The sequence below is a fragment of the Gavia stellata genome, chromosome 12, assembly GCF_030936135.1.
Source record: "Gavia stellata isolate bGavSte3 chromosome 12, bGavSte3.hap2, whole genome shotgun sequence".
Lineage (NCBI taxonomy): Eukaryota > Metazoa > Chordata > Aves > Gaviiformes > Gaviidae > Gavia > Gavia stellata.
Genome location: NC_082605.1, coordinates 11,040,350 through 11,055,397, shown reverse-complemented (window position 1 = coordinate 11,055,397; position 15,048 = coordinate 11,040,350). Strand labels below are relative to the sequence as shown.

General features: G+C 37.9%; 1 protein-coding gene across 2 annotated transcripts in view; it reads left to right on the top strand.

Moving 5' to 3' along the window:
• The first annotated feature begins 259 nt into the window (after nucleotides 1-259).
• Nucleotides 260-15,048, top strand: part of ARHGEF3 (Rho guanine nucleotide exchange factor 3) — a 31,221-nt gene continuing 16,432 nt past the window's right edge. For both annotated transcript variants that reach the window (XM_059823068.1, XM_059823069.1), the window contains exons 1-2: nucleotides 260-361; nucleotides 11,908-12,015. In XM_059823068.1, the coding sequence (XP_059679051.1) occupies nucleotides 266-361; nucleotides 11,908-12,015 (204 nt within the window). In that variant the 5' untranslated portion in view covers nucleotides 260-265. The remainder of the gene's footprint in view (nucleotides 362-11,907; nucleotides 12,016-15,048) is intronic.

Below are 15,048 nucleotides of genomic sequence, written 5' to 3'. Positions count from 1 at the left end.
GCTCGCTCCATTCCGCCGGTGCCGCTTCCCCGCCCCGGGGCGGGCCCGCGGAGCGCAGCGCTGCGCGGCACCTGCCCGGTGCTCGGCGCCTGTGCCTTTCCTGCCTCACTCGGCGCAGGAGCCTGGGCGGGTGGTGAGCCTCGGGCAGGGCATCTCAGTTACAGAACTGCCGAGTGCCGGGGAGGGCAGGCTGAGCTTTGTCTTCGCGTTTTGTACTCGGACAGAATCAGCTGTGACCCCCGAAACCGCTCCTCCTGCAGCCACGATGGTGGCCAAGGATTATCCTTTTTACCTTTCCGTCAAGAGGGCAAATTGTGCCTTGGAAGTGCAGACGGTGACCAGCCCAGCTAAAGAGACAGAGGTACTTAATCTACTGGTGATATGGCTGCAACTTGAGTTTTCTTTATAGTGTGATCTCTATTGCCTTGGGGAAAAGTAATGTGCTTTGAAAATAGGCTTCTATGTATAGATACCTGGTTTGTTTAGGTATCCTTTACTGCCATCTCTAGATGTTGAACTTTCCTTTGGAATAAGGCAAGGAACAAAGAATCTAGATTTTTGTCATCTGTTATTTTAAGGAATTAAAATTAATCTTTTAAGTAGCTAATTGAGAAATACTTGGTTTAGATATGTAGTTTCAAGTCATTTATATGTATTTTATTGCAGTGCTAACCATTACTTACAAATTGTTCAACTTATGCAGGAAGTGGTTATATGCTTTGCTGAGTGGAGGGCATCTGGAAAACAGGGTCTCAAAGCATTATCTGTCTTTTCCTCATCGGTAATAAACCAAGAAATTAATATGATAACACAGTTAACTGAAAACTCTGCCCTATCAGTAGGTTGACTATTCTGTTTCTTAAAAAGCATGAAATCCTTTCAAGTGACATTAAAAATCTTACTCGTTCACCCAAATTCAACATAGTAATTTGCAAAATTCTCATAAAGGGTGACACTTTTCAGGAACAATGTCATGAAAAACTTAAATATTTTCTACTTCAGGTTAAGGATGCTTTGTGTGCTTGTTTGGAAAGAAAACAATGACCTTAAGGATTCTGTCTAGCTGCGCTGGAGAAAAGATAAAATTTCTCTCTGGAAGTTTTTATCACTTTATATATATAGCTTCTTCATTAGTCTTGTTTGCTGAGTAGCGTGAAGACAACTTACTAAAGTGGGTGTATTTAATACAACTACATCAAATATTAATTACCTCCAGCAGTTGAATAGATCTAAAGTAAAAGTAACATAAGCCAAGTTACTATTTAATCATGATGCTTCAGCTAAGAAATAATAAGATGCTGCACTCTTGCTTTTCAGTGTACTTCTACATAAAGCAATTTAATTATTGCAGTTAATGAAAATGGACTTTTCTTCAGCTGTGTGTTTTTGAAAACTAACACCCTGAGAGTGTGTGTGTGTGTGTGTACATATGCATCTATGTAAGACACAAGTTGTTACGTACCAGATGGTTCTCTTAGTAAAATGAGTTACCCTTAACTATAATATTAAAGAAATATGGTTTTAGCCTTTACTGCATGAAGGGTTTTTTGTGAATGAAGAGAATTGTCAAATCCGAAGAGCTGGAGTGTTGCTCTTTTACAGTTAGGAAGGGCAGCTTAATGATAGTAAAATTTCAAAGAAAAAGTCTCAATGAAAGCTGAGAGCATGAGGAAGTATCTAATAACAGATGTGATCAATCAAAATTACAATGTGCAAACAGTTGTTTTGGATTTATAATCTTTCAGTTTGTGTTTTATATGAATAAGAAAATGGACCCTATGCTTTCAGGCTGTTTTCTGAGAGTATGATGGACTTCCAGCATTCTGAAAAATAAACTTTTAGACATTCTCCTGTTTGTCTTAGGAGGCTATGAAAAGGCCACCTGCCACTCCAAAAATATGGTTAAGGAAGCAGAAATAAAAACTACTCTTTGGGACAGGCATTATAAGGATAGATATATGCAGCCTGTTTCTTTGAAGTCTGTCAACATGGAGGGGAAAAAATCCATGTTTCTTCTCAAGCTCTAATGTTAAGCTGTTTTTCCACCCGTTAGTTTTTACAAGTCTAAATAAAGCTATTGGGCGCCTTCTACCACAATTTTGTGTTACTACACCAGAAAGCTAGCTTGTTGTGTGTGGGTTATGAATTTGTGCCTTTGAAAACACGAGTTTCATTTTAATTATTAACATGTGAAGTTGATTGAATTATTTAATAACGTAGCTTGTGCATAAATGTTGATTTATGTGGAATATAACTGATTTTCTGCTATATAGATGTTGTTTTTTGGTTTTAAATCAGAACTCATGATACTTCCTCTGACCTTACTAAACAATAATCTTTTAGTGTTTGTTTTGAACAAATACAAAATATAGTCTGGTAGATCAAGTACAATAGTACTTATATGGGATGAAGTTCAGCCAAAAACTTGAACATATACTAAGCTGTTAAAATTTTCCCAAATTTCCAGCTAGGTCTCTAGGTAACAAGCTGAAGCTTATGGGCAATAGATTAGTTCTTCCTTATTCTTTTACTTCACTTGGAGCCTGCAGAGCAGCAGTGGAAAACCAGGAATGTTTTTGAGGAACAAGTCAGTGGCACAAAAGAGAACGAAGGTTTTCTACTTACAGTTCTTTCTTTAAGACACACTGGCTTCCTTGGCATAAACTCCATAGAAATAGCACAGTCACAAAACAATGACAAATAAAATGTCTGAAATGTATGTGAACAGTAAAAATCTGGATTCTGAGAAAAGGCTAGTGTACCTCTAGTCAAAGTACAATTATCATAATTCTTTCCAAATGCAGTTTAAGGTCAACAAAACACTTCAATGTCTGAGGAATGACTTAATATAGGAAATACTGTAAGGCCTTTACATACATCATTGCATATACCACATAAAATAATGTAGTTCAGTTCTAGGTGTAAACAGTACAGAGGTGTTGGGGTCTTTCCAGCTTTTTCATAATACAAAAATAGAGACAGTGAAACTTGATATTTGCTTGCTTTAAGGTATAAAAAACTCCACATCCTTCCCAATGATATATATGCACACCATTTGCTACGTTTCACTGGTTAAAGCAGCTCCCTTATCACCCCCTGTAAAGGAAACAAAGTGAAGCAGAGCCCGTGGATGGGCAGCAGGTAATAAAAAGCTTGTACAATCACAGAATGAGGTTTAAAGGTCTGAAGTCATGGGAAGACCAGAATGAGGTTTAAAGGTCTGAAGTCATGGGAAGACCTGAATTCCTCAGAGTAAGGATGTGATGTTCTGTTCTACTGTACAGGATCTAATACAGTGCCTGGGTTTAGGCTCTAAAAACTACAATAATGGCATAGAATTCCTTTGTGTCTCCAGTATGTTGTATGTCTGCTTATATCTCTTATGCTGCAGAAATCTTAGACCTAGGAATGAGGGCTGTTGGCAATCTGTCTTTTGTTGTCTCCTGGTATCCTCACCATTTTGATGTGCAGGAGGTCTAGGCTGCCTCGTGCTCAGGTCCATGTTTAATTCGGCATGGGTAGTGCAGGAAAACTAACCTGAAGGGTAACCCACAGGCCTCTGGGTCATGGCACATCATTACCATGAGAACCAGGCATGGAGCCAGGGGGAGAGGGGCCAAAAGATTGAGATAAACTGCAAGTCATGAATTTTCTTTGATCTTCATAAATGTATTTATTTCATTTTTAATGAAATGTTAGCAAGCTGCAGTTTTGTTATGTTTCAGGTAAGTTCATGTGCAGTTTAACTGCAGTGAGCTAAACATGGAAACATGTCAACCCCCCCACTTGGAATTGCTGATCTGTTCTGCTTAATGGCAATTGGAAACAAACAGCTTGCCTTTATTTTTCCATTCAGTAACTTGCCGTACGATGTCTGCTTCTTAATTGGCAGTCCAGCTTCATATCCAGTTTGTTGGAGAATGGAAAAGGTCTTTCTTAGGTAGTCTGTACAAGCAGCTTCTAATGAGTGGAAATGCAGAATTTAATCAACTCTACATTAGTTGTCTGGGGTTTTCAGAGTTTGTTACTTCTATTAATTCACCGCAGTGTGAGGTTTTTCTGTTAATTGGCCTTCATTTCCTAACTGCTGGTAGACATACTGATTTCTGGATATGGCAGACGAATGATCAGCCAAGATAGCTGGATGCAACTTGCCCTTATGCTACTGGCACTTCAGTGGTTCTGTCCTGCACATGGCAAATGAAATCAGAGGTCTTAAGAGCGGTGACTAATGGGGGCAGCCTATTTGTGGCAAGGAGCCGATCTTTGATTGACACATGATGCGATAGCATGTTGCAAACTTCAGCTGATTTTCTTCGATTTGAAAATACTTCACAACTTCTCTATATGGCTTTTCATTGTACCCTGGCTATGGTTTCAGGTCCTCTTCTTTATAACACACTGATTAAAACAAAACGTCTCTGGATTTTGCTTTATTTGCTTGCTCGTTTTGTGGAGACTGGCAGAGGAGGAATAACAAACCTTCTCCTGCTCCCATCAGAGAGCGCAGGGGGTGGATGGAACCTTGTGGATTTGAAGGGAAGTTGTATCATTGATACACACAATTTATTGGCAGGTCAGGTTGCCTTTATGTATCAATTTACTTAAATCGCTTAATAAATCCTTCTTGCAATGCTGGCAGTTTTACTAGTGGGATGCCTCTCCCAGGTTTTAGGATGGATTTGTGTGGATGATTACAGTTACCTTTGTGCAACACTGAACTATACTTAGAACTGCTTTAGAGTCACCTATTTTGTTTTTCTTGACCATCAGTCTCAGCTCTAGAAGAGTGAATGTTCTAGAATACTTCCAAGATACTATGAAGCAAAGGCAAATTCTCTGCTCTTTCAAGTGCTAAAAAAATACAGCCTTTATTAGCGCCAGTAACAATTGAGAATATCGTTGTAGTTTTAGATTTGCTTCTCTCTGAAGGTGCAAAAAGCCTGAGATGCCTGGCTTAATTTATTTTTAGGTTAAGTGTTTGCTGTATTAAGAGACTCTGTTGTAACATGGGTTGTTTTTTCTATTTTAACCTTTTTTGTTTGTTTTGGTTTTTTATCCTGCTGAAGGTTAAATACTGATAACATCCTGTAGAACAGAGCTTGAATGTGTTTTTTTATTAAACTCCAAGTTTTGGGGGCATTTATTAGAACTGTTTAATCTTAGGCCAATTTAACTAGTAGCAGACTAATAAAAATAATAATGTTGGGCTTCCTGCCATGACAAATGTTGACTTACCCTTATAAAGTTGACTAAAAACTAATAACCTTTAAAGTGTAGGAGTATGGAAATTTATCCAGATACATGAAGTCTGAAACAGAGTGGTTCTGTTTTAGTTTGCTGGCACTGCTTGTGAATTGTGTTTGAAACAAAGGTTACTGTACTGTTTCAATTTATAGTGTCTTCCATTTATTACCCTGTTAACTCTTTGGCGACTCATTAAAGTGAAAACATTTTGCACTAATGAATGCTCCTATAGCACAGAATGAATGCTTTGGATATCTGTTTATCTTGGTTCACAAATAAGAAGTATATCAAAAGGGGAAAAAAAATAACCAGCATATTTTTTATAAAATGTCAAGTTAGCAACCCCAAACCCAGGATTATTACAGTAAATAATTATCTCGGAACTTGTTGAACTGCAGTAAGTTAGGATGTTTTTAACAAGCATTGCCAATTTCAGAGGTTTTGGATGTGGACTGAGAGAAGGTTAGTTTGCCTTTGAAGGTAAACGGCGTAAATTCTAATATTCCAAAATGCTCATTTCCTGTACCAGTTTTCACGTAGCACTTACTTTCTGGGTTGCCTTAAAAATCTCTCTAAGTTCCTTTTGTTGAGTTTGATTTTAAATACAATCAGAAAAATCAACACAATGTGGTCACAGTAGTGCTGCATGTGGGCTGAAGACACAAAGGTAATGATCCCTCAGGGAAGTATTTTCCCTTGTTTGTCAAATTCAGCACCAGTTCTCTGACATGGAGACTGTTGTTGAAGTTGCTGATAAGAGATGGGAGAGTCAGGTGGAAAAACAATCACGCCAGCAGTGAACATACGGTTGCTTTTACTGTTCACTGGGAGGAAATCCGTGGCTAAGCCGGTCAGCAGCACAGAGTGAAAGAATTTTGAAGTGAAGTACTGAAGCAAATGAAGACCTTTTATATGGCACCTTGACTACTACTCTGTGCTCTTCAGTCTGTGTTATCCAGGTCATTGGTTCTGCTGTTCCGCGGGCAATATAAAGGGAACCTGTCCTGGTTCTTCTTGTTTTCTTTCCTTCTGTTTCTTAGAAAATTTAAAACCTATCTTTTGCTAGAGTAATTTATCCATCAAAGTGTGATAATTAAGCTGTGGGTGGCCTTGTTGAATGACAACATATAGAAAACTAATCTATATTATTAAATGGATTTAACTCACTCTGACGTTCTGCTTTAAACCTTGGGAAAATTCCATTCTTTACATATTCTAGTAAAAGAATTGTTTTATTGTGTGGATGAAGAGCAGTGTTAGCTTATTCCCCTAATTCTTCAAAGGATCTTCTGCTTCAACATTCTTCTGTGGCTGTTGAATGCTTAGCTTGCCCTAGGAGCGGGTGCTGTACACTAAGATTCAGGCTTTTAAGTGGTAGTCCGTGTCTATTAGAGTCAAAAATAATGATACAAAAGTTATCTTTTTGCCAAGGTGGTGTCGTTTTGAAATGACCATATCACTGTTTTAAAAAGCAACACCTCATTCAGTTATGAAAGGCAAAAAGACTTAAATTTTACTGAAGAGGGAGTTGGCAGAAGTTACTCAGAAGAGTATGGCTTCCTGGCAGCACTACAGCTGAAGGTGCTTGCTGTACACATTTCCCAGCTGTCCAACAGCAAAAGACTAATTTTTTGAGAGTTATGCATTAAAAGCTAGAGCTTTCCTTTCTTACTCAGCAGTCTAAACCATTAGGTTAGAGTTTAATATGTAGAAGATGCTAGAAATACAATTGTACACATATGTAGGATCTACAGAATAAATTACTATGAAGCAGCAATCTAGAGCACTGTGTCCTTCATGCCAAATTAGAAGAATGGTGAGGCATGGCATCTTTGAAACTTCTTATCTAATAATTTCCTGTCTTAAATTGGTGATAATCAGTGATTATGCCATTGTGATTACTCTAATCTTTCTTCCTACAAATTCCCCAGAAAAGTATATGATAAAAATACACTCTCTTAGAAGGACGTAGTAGTTCTTTGAAATGTCCACTGTGTGGTTTCCAGAACCATCCAGATTTTGGACACAGATTTGCTTGTTCTACCAGTTTGTTCACAGTTTCAAGAGTTCTCTTCGAGGCTGCATATATATGTGGTATTTCCAGCTTTAATTTTTTGCTCTCTAAATTCAAATGTTACCAAAGTCATCTTGAGTTCAAATATACAGCTCCCTCCAAAAGCCATCTGCTCTTTTTTCTAGCCTAGTCAGGTATTAATTTGACTTCACTTGACTGTTCAGCCTTTGAAGTTCCTGCACTCATGTTTCCCTCAGCTTTATTTAGCCTTATATCAAATTTAAAGCCCTGTCAGATTAACATTACTTGTTCACATATACCAGCTCAACATTTTGGAAACTCTGCCAAACTGTAGTCTGGATCTTTTGTTTTCTAACTTCCCTTATTGTTTCATCAAGCCTTTCTGACCCTGAAAATGCAGTGTAACATTTTGTTTTATTTCAAAACTCTGAAATTATTATTTAATACCAATAAATAACAACTTTAAAAGGTCAGGCAAAACTCTTGAATTTTTTGTGTCATAACTTGGCCCATTTCCCAGGCCAGACAGGTGATGGTTGTTGCAAGTGGATCCAGCCGCTAAATCCCATCTCTCAATCCCGTCTGCTTCTAAATTCCCTGAATTGGGAGGGGGAGCAGGAGGAGTGATGACTTTGGGTAGCTCTGAGTCTTCTGAGCACGCTCAGAAGTACAGACCTGGAATCTGATGTTCGTTCTACCTGGACAGTATGTCCTTACTGGAGCCTCTTCATGCTGGACGGACACTGGAATCACACAGTTCTGCATTCCCATGTGCTTAGATTCATACCCCAAAAGATTTTACGATTGCAGGACCCCTGGTTAACTGGAAACCCAGAGATTTTTCAGAGATAAATTAGTAAAATAATGAACACGTGTACTAGGAATTTCTAACAGCAAGCAGTTTATTCTTAAAAAAAAAAAATAAAATTGAAGAGGCTTGGGAAGCAGCATCTGAAATGCAGCTCCTTGATCTTACTGGACTAATGTGCAAGTGCATATTCTGGTTGGTATCTCTGGGTAAAGCAGAACAGTTCACACACTCTCCTCTTTCCATTTGATTTGTTGGTTGTGAAGAACAGAGCCCTTGGTGAGAAAAACAACCATCTGTTTAAAACTTACTTTTTTATGCACTTGAGTGTGGAATTTTTTCCCATCTAGACCATTGGCCTCACTAGTTTGTTCAGCTTCTCTGTGGTGCTGGTGTGGAGAGGTGACACAGCTTGAGAAGGAGGGTATTGATGAAAGGGGAGGTAGAGGCAGAATGGATGTAGACCGTGCAACAGAAATACTGTGATCGAATCTCTAAGTTTCTGTATTGCTATCTTACAGTTTTAGAATTGCTCCAGTAGTGCTGCTATTTTCATTGCACAGTCAGAGCCTTACCTGTACAAACTTTATTATTCCACGATGGAGGGGGTGAATCAGTGCTCATGTTGTTAGACTTCTCTGAGGGTGATGACACCTGGAATGCTAAGAATTGATGAGTTTTTACTTCCAGCTGGCTATCTTAACTGAACCAACTGTTTCTAATGCGGGGTGAAAATCACATTAGAAGTATTCAGAAAGCCTTCACCGTAATTAAGAACTTCTGATTAACAAGATTTACTTTCAGCCCTAATGGGTAAAGGTGTAAAGTCTTAGACTTCTGAAATAATTGATTAATTATCTTAAATAATTCTATTGGAAATAATCCTGCAATAATGCTCATATCTTTTAATAAGATCAAATTCCTAATTTGAATTACATATTTTAGTTGTTTTGAATTCTGATCAGATTTTTCAGTATGAGATCAGAATATGATACACTACATGAGGAAGACAAAATGGGATGTTGAGACAGAAGGAGTAGGACCTCTGCAGGCATACCTTCACAACCATTAGCTACCTTTCCTTTCACCGCTGGGAGAAGTGCTGACCTCTGGTGGCTTACAACAAGAAGCTCTAGAAGAGCTTAATGTTTTTTGATAGTGGCTGAAACTCTACTGTGTTCCCCCTGGAACTGTAGGCATCCTTGGCTAGGAGACAGCGCAGGTTTCAGAGAGCCTTTGGGCTGTCTGACATGAAGAAGGGGAAATCATATTTCTTTTTTTTTCACTTCCTGTTACTCTCCAAGAGAAAGAAGGTGATTTCCATTCTTTTTACCCAGGCTGATTTTCTCTGAGGTTTTTTGATGCTGTGCATCAATTTTCACAGCTGCCTGACGTTTATGTGTCCCACGCCACAGAGCAAATTAGGTCCTGGTCTGAGTGCTTAGCCTGCAGGCTAATTACTTTGAGTAGTAATTAATACACTTCAGCTGCAGTAACCCACACAGTATTTGGAAGTATTCAAATAAGGATAGACTGACTTGCTGTTCCTTACTTAGTTCTAGAGACTACTCAGGAAGTTTCATTCAAGTGTTTTGCAACGCACTCCAATGAAATGCTGCAGAGATGCAGTGAAATACAGATTTAGTTCTTTTGTGATTTCATTTGCTGTCAGTAGACTCCTCAGAAAATTATCCAAGGGCCTCTGGACTTAGTTTTGTTGTAAGTTAAGACTGAAAGACTGTGCAAAATTGTGAATAGATCACAATGTCTGTGGAAAAGGTCTGTAAGACTATGGGGAACATTTAACTTTCAAGCAAGATATGGCTATGATGTTGTATAGATCAACTTCATGCTTTTTTGCGCGAGTTTTGTCTTTTGGCCAAAGAACATATACGTAGCAGCAAAGTTGCAAGATAATAGAAAGGATACCGCAGTAAAGAAGAAGTCGTCTTTTCTATTAATCCTACTCCCCCTCTCCCTGTCTTCTGGAAAGTCCACACAGTCTTGATTTCCAGATTCTGCTTTTGGGGTGTGATATTTATGCCTAAGCAGCCTTTGCTGCTAAGGTATAGCTGCTAGCAGAAGCTGTGCTGCTGGCATAGCACTGCCTGACTCTGTCTGGGACTTCATGTCCTTTCACTGCAGTGCAGCACGATTCATAACAAGCAGGCTCTGCCATGGGATATTGTTTGTACACCAGGACTGGCATTCTGAATAATCATAAAAAGGAAACAGCTGATGGCTGAGCCACCAGTTAGAGAAGAATTACAGTGGAATCTCAAAGATTTTTCTTCTTTTTTGGGGGGAGGGGGAAGGATGGTGATGCTGTAGATAAGTATGCTAGTGGTGCTGCAATGACGTAAAAAAAATACTCCTTCAAAAACCTGTGTCAAAGACATGGTCGCTGAAAAGGAAGGAATATGAATAGCAGTGCAACGGTGAAGATAAGGATGTAAATTGATTTAGGCTGCTGAAATTCTTTAATGCCAGGTTTCATGTGTGATGGAATACACTGTTTTTGCTAGAGGGTTAAACACTTTGTCCCTCATCTCAGCCGGCATTTATGGATTTCCAGGTCTGCCTGCTGAGAAGTAAATTAAGTATGTAGCTGCTTCTCACCTTTCCTCTGTTGCTGTACTAATGGAAGAGAATTTTTCTTGCCAGTAATACAGACGATGATCATCACTGCTGAGATTTATTATTTTTTGGTATCAAGAAGGACGACAAATCTGCATTATTTCCAGAAGGATTTGGATTTCTGAACAAAAGGATAATAGGCATGCTTCATTTTCTTAAAGCTACGTCTAGGAAATTGGAGGCGTAGCAAGCCTACACAAACTTGATAAGCATGGCTGAAAAAGAAAGATGAACTGCTTTAGGATGTCCTTGAAATATGATGTTGGATGGGTTTTTTAACTTCACTTGGAAGGTTTGGCTCTTTTTCTGTCAAAGTTGCCTTTTGCATGTGCTGTTCAAGATCCGTTAAATGTCAGATGGAGGTTAGGAAGCCAAGGGTAACTTCTATTTTTATGTATTTATAATAACTTTTTTCTTGTGTTACAATTTCTGTTAGCTTTATTTTTTTAAACCTGCAGGACAACTGGCATTTTATATTGAAGTGGTTATGTATTACTATAAGCACTGTTAAAAGTATGTATGAAAAGAAAAACATTTAATTGAATGCTTTATGGTAGATTTTTGTTTAATTTTCTACTTTATGCAAAAATTAAATATATGTAAACATGTTATTAATATATGTGTCTGTATATATAAGTATTTCTATAGGAACATGCACTCAAAGGCAATTACAGTTAGAGATTTGTGTCTAAATTATATTTGCTGGAATAAAATACATTTAACTGAATAGTCACATGCTGACAGTGCCAGAGGCAAAGAAACAAATGGAATTGTTTTTATGTGAAAGTATTGCTTTCAATGACAAGATTATCATAACGTGCATTATCTGCAGACCACTGCTGAAAATTTCTCTTTTAAGAATGAATTAATATAATAAAATTATTTTGTCTTTCTTGACCTTTCTCCCTTCCTCTGTTCCTGGCCATGCCAACTTCTCTATCATTGCATTTTTCAGCTGTTTCCAGGATCTGTATGTACCAGCCAAGAGTAATTTGTCATTGTCAATGTTTAAAATGGCTATTGTTTATTTACTACCCTAATTATATACCAGGTTTACAAACTTGCTTTTTACAAATGCTTTCTTAGGGAAATCAGCAAAACTGGTAGCAATGTTTATCTGATTATGCTTACAGTCCCCCCATTTTTTTTCCTTTCCCCTGTCCTCCTCCCCCTACTACAGGAGCCCAGTAACAAACGGGTCAAGCCACTTTCCAGAGTTACATCACTAGCGAGTCTCATTCCTCCTGTACGAGCCACTCCATTGAAGCGGTTCAGCCAAACGCTTCAGGTAAGCACAGTAAATGCATCGCCGCATTAAACTGCGGTGCTAAAAAGGGAATGCGTACACATTCACAATTTCTTCTAGGGTTAGCATGGAATGTGAACCGCACATATGCACGCGCACACCATTGTAATGTGCCAAACAGGTTTAGGCAACTTATGACTAGAGTCACTCAACTTAAAAACTCGGAACTTTCATCTCAAAAATCCACTTCTCTGTTCAGATAATTGATGTTTTTTAATTACCAGTAAGAAAATTATTGCACCTGTACCATATAAAAGTTGTTATACTAAAGGATTATGATTGCTTTTTAAATTTGATGAACAGAATTTTCCATGACACTTTCTATTAATTTTGGTTGGTTTCTCTGAAAATGTTATTTTTGGTATAGTTAATCATGTAGGACTGCTAAATTTCCTTCTGTGTAGTGAACTTTGACCGTGCCTAAACAAAAGAGTTAGCGAATAATTGGAAAAAAGTAATTTTCCGAAGCTGATGATGAAAATGAATAAAGGGCAAGCAAATTTTAAATGCAGTTTAGAAATTAAATCATTTTGTAGTTGTAATTTCTATATTATAGATTAGGTGCGTAGCACTTAACATACTTAGAGACTAATGGAACTTTAATTTATAAAGTATTTGTGCCTTCAGACCTACAAACTGCAAAACATTTGGGTGCTCAACTCCTAATGGTTATCATGAGTGGCAAGCAGTTGGGAGCTGCAATACTGCTGTGGGTCTGGCCTAGAAAGCCAGACTGTTTCCTCTTTAGAACAGTTTATGTAAGAGGGCGTGTATAAGATGTAAAGAAAATTATTTAACAAGCCTAATTTCTTTGATGAGAGGAAATACAAAAATATCTTGAATGTATTAAAAATGTTACTTAATAAAAATTAGCTTAAATGGAGCATTACTAAAGTTATCTGTTAATATCTAGGAGGAAAGAAATAAAACCTTAGAGCTCTAGGAGTCTTATGACAAATAAATGAAAAGTGATGGGAAAGAACCCCATTTTTCTGTAGTGGTGCTTATCTAGAAAACAGATATTACAGGGTTTCTTTAAAGTTGTTTTTCCTGTGTTCAGTTCCTACGATTTTGAAAGCGCAGATGTCTGCATACGAAAGCCGCGTGTGTCGGTTGGAGGAAAGGCAAAATGGCTGAACTCCCCTCAGTCTGGGTTTGATCCAGAAGGTGTATTATAGCGTGACTAGAGCAGAGATGCCTGTATTCCCTGGGGCGTATAAATCTCCTCCATAGTCTGCCTCCAGGAAAAAATTGGACCGACTCTGAAAGGACTACATTAGTTCCAGTTGTGAGGAGTGTGGAAAGTGAATTAATTTTTGGCTAAACTGCTTCTGAGCACGACGCTTCCCTTTTCACAGCCTTAGACAGCTGTTGTCCTCATTTAAGTACCTATGCTATCGTTCTGTAGTGAATGCCTTTGAGACTGGGTTGACCCGTACAATATTGTATTTAATAAAGTTTGATTTAGACTATCTGAAACAATCTATCCTTTCATGCATGCAGTAGCAGCTTCCTGAGATGATAGCTACATAAATGTGTTTCAGGGCAAATTTTGACAAAGATAGGAGAGAAAACAGTGGCTTTGTTGCACGTCCTATGGTTGCAAGCATTTCTTGCTCTGTTCATATTGATGATAAGAATATATTTTAATTAACTGTCTGCTTCTAAGCAGATTAAACAGTGATGTTATTCCTACCATCTCCTCTAAGTAAGTATGTTTTTGAAGGAGCTGTGATGAGAAATCAACCTGTACGTTCTCCAAATCCTAGGTCTGAATCCATTTCCAAGTGATGAATGCTGAAAACTGCCTTCATGGCTGGCTGTAAATTGACTTCTTATCTGATTTTGTCAGCAACAATAGAACAGGGAAAAAAAAGACTGACCTTCTTGTGGTCAGGTGCCCTATTTGGAATTATTTAGAAACATTCTGGGAAGCATGTATAGCTTTTTTACTTTACTATGTATTGACATAGCTGTCACTATGCCTTGTGGAACAGTATAGAGCAGGATTTTTTTCATGATGTAATACCTGTAAAAAGTGTTGATTTTTCTTACTGGATGAACTTTTATGTATCTTTGTTAAGTTACTTCAGTCAAAACCCATGTTTCTTCTTGCATTGCTGCTAGATGTTCTATATCTGTAAAATGAAGAAAACTACTGTCATCACCACAACATCCAAAACACAGCTTCTTCCCCTGGAAGAAAACAAAATAAAGTCAACAGAACATCCATCCAAAAAGACCACTCCAACAGCATCAATAAAAGGAATTAGAAAATTCTGAGTTCCTTTATGGCATTTCAAACAAACCTTCTTATATATTCTTTCTAAATGGAAGATACATGTAAGAGGGAAAAAAAAAAGTTTATTGTGCATAATTTTCCTTACCTCTGTACATGTAATTTCTACTTTATATTAATAGACTTTCTGCATGCAGGTTGAAGAGAAACACCTCTGTGTCTGAGATCTGTGTAGTGCCTTTTAAGATATGTTCTTAGCAACTTTTTATGTTTTGTATATTTTATTGATTGTAAAGGTATTTGGGTTTTTTTTGTCGTCTTAACTTTATTACAATTTTCCACATTATTGTCAATACTCTTCCACAAGGATTCCAAGCAACAAAACACATAAGTCTTTACAGCTTTCTTTCTGGGTTTTTTTTTTTTTTTTGACTATTTGTAGTCACTCTCTTTCTGTCACATAGAGCACTGTAGACTAACTGACTAATACAATGCTGTTAGCTTAATCTCTGACAGAGTCTGTCTCTGTGTATCTGCAGGATACCAAATACTAAGCAGGTATTCTTACTTGTTTATCCACCTGGAAAACCACTTTGTATCTCATAGCTGTATTTTTCAGTCTGCATCAAGCTAGACTAACGATTATGATGATGTGCTTGTTTCTGCTTGGTCTTATTCACAGCTGTGCTGTTCAGCTTAAAGACTGAAAATAGGATCAGAAAAAGAACTCCAGCTGATGCTGAAGAGAGAAATTCAAGTCTGGCTAGCTTCCTCTG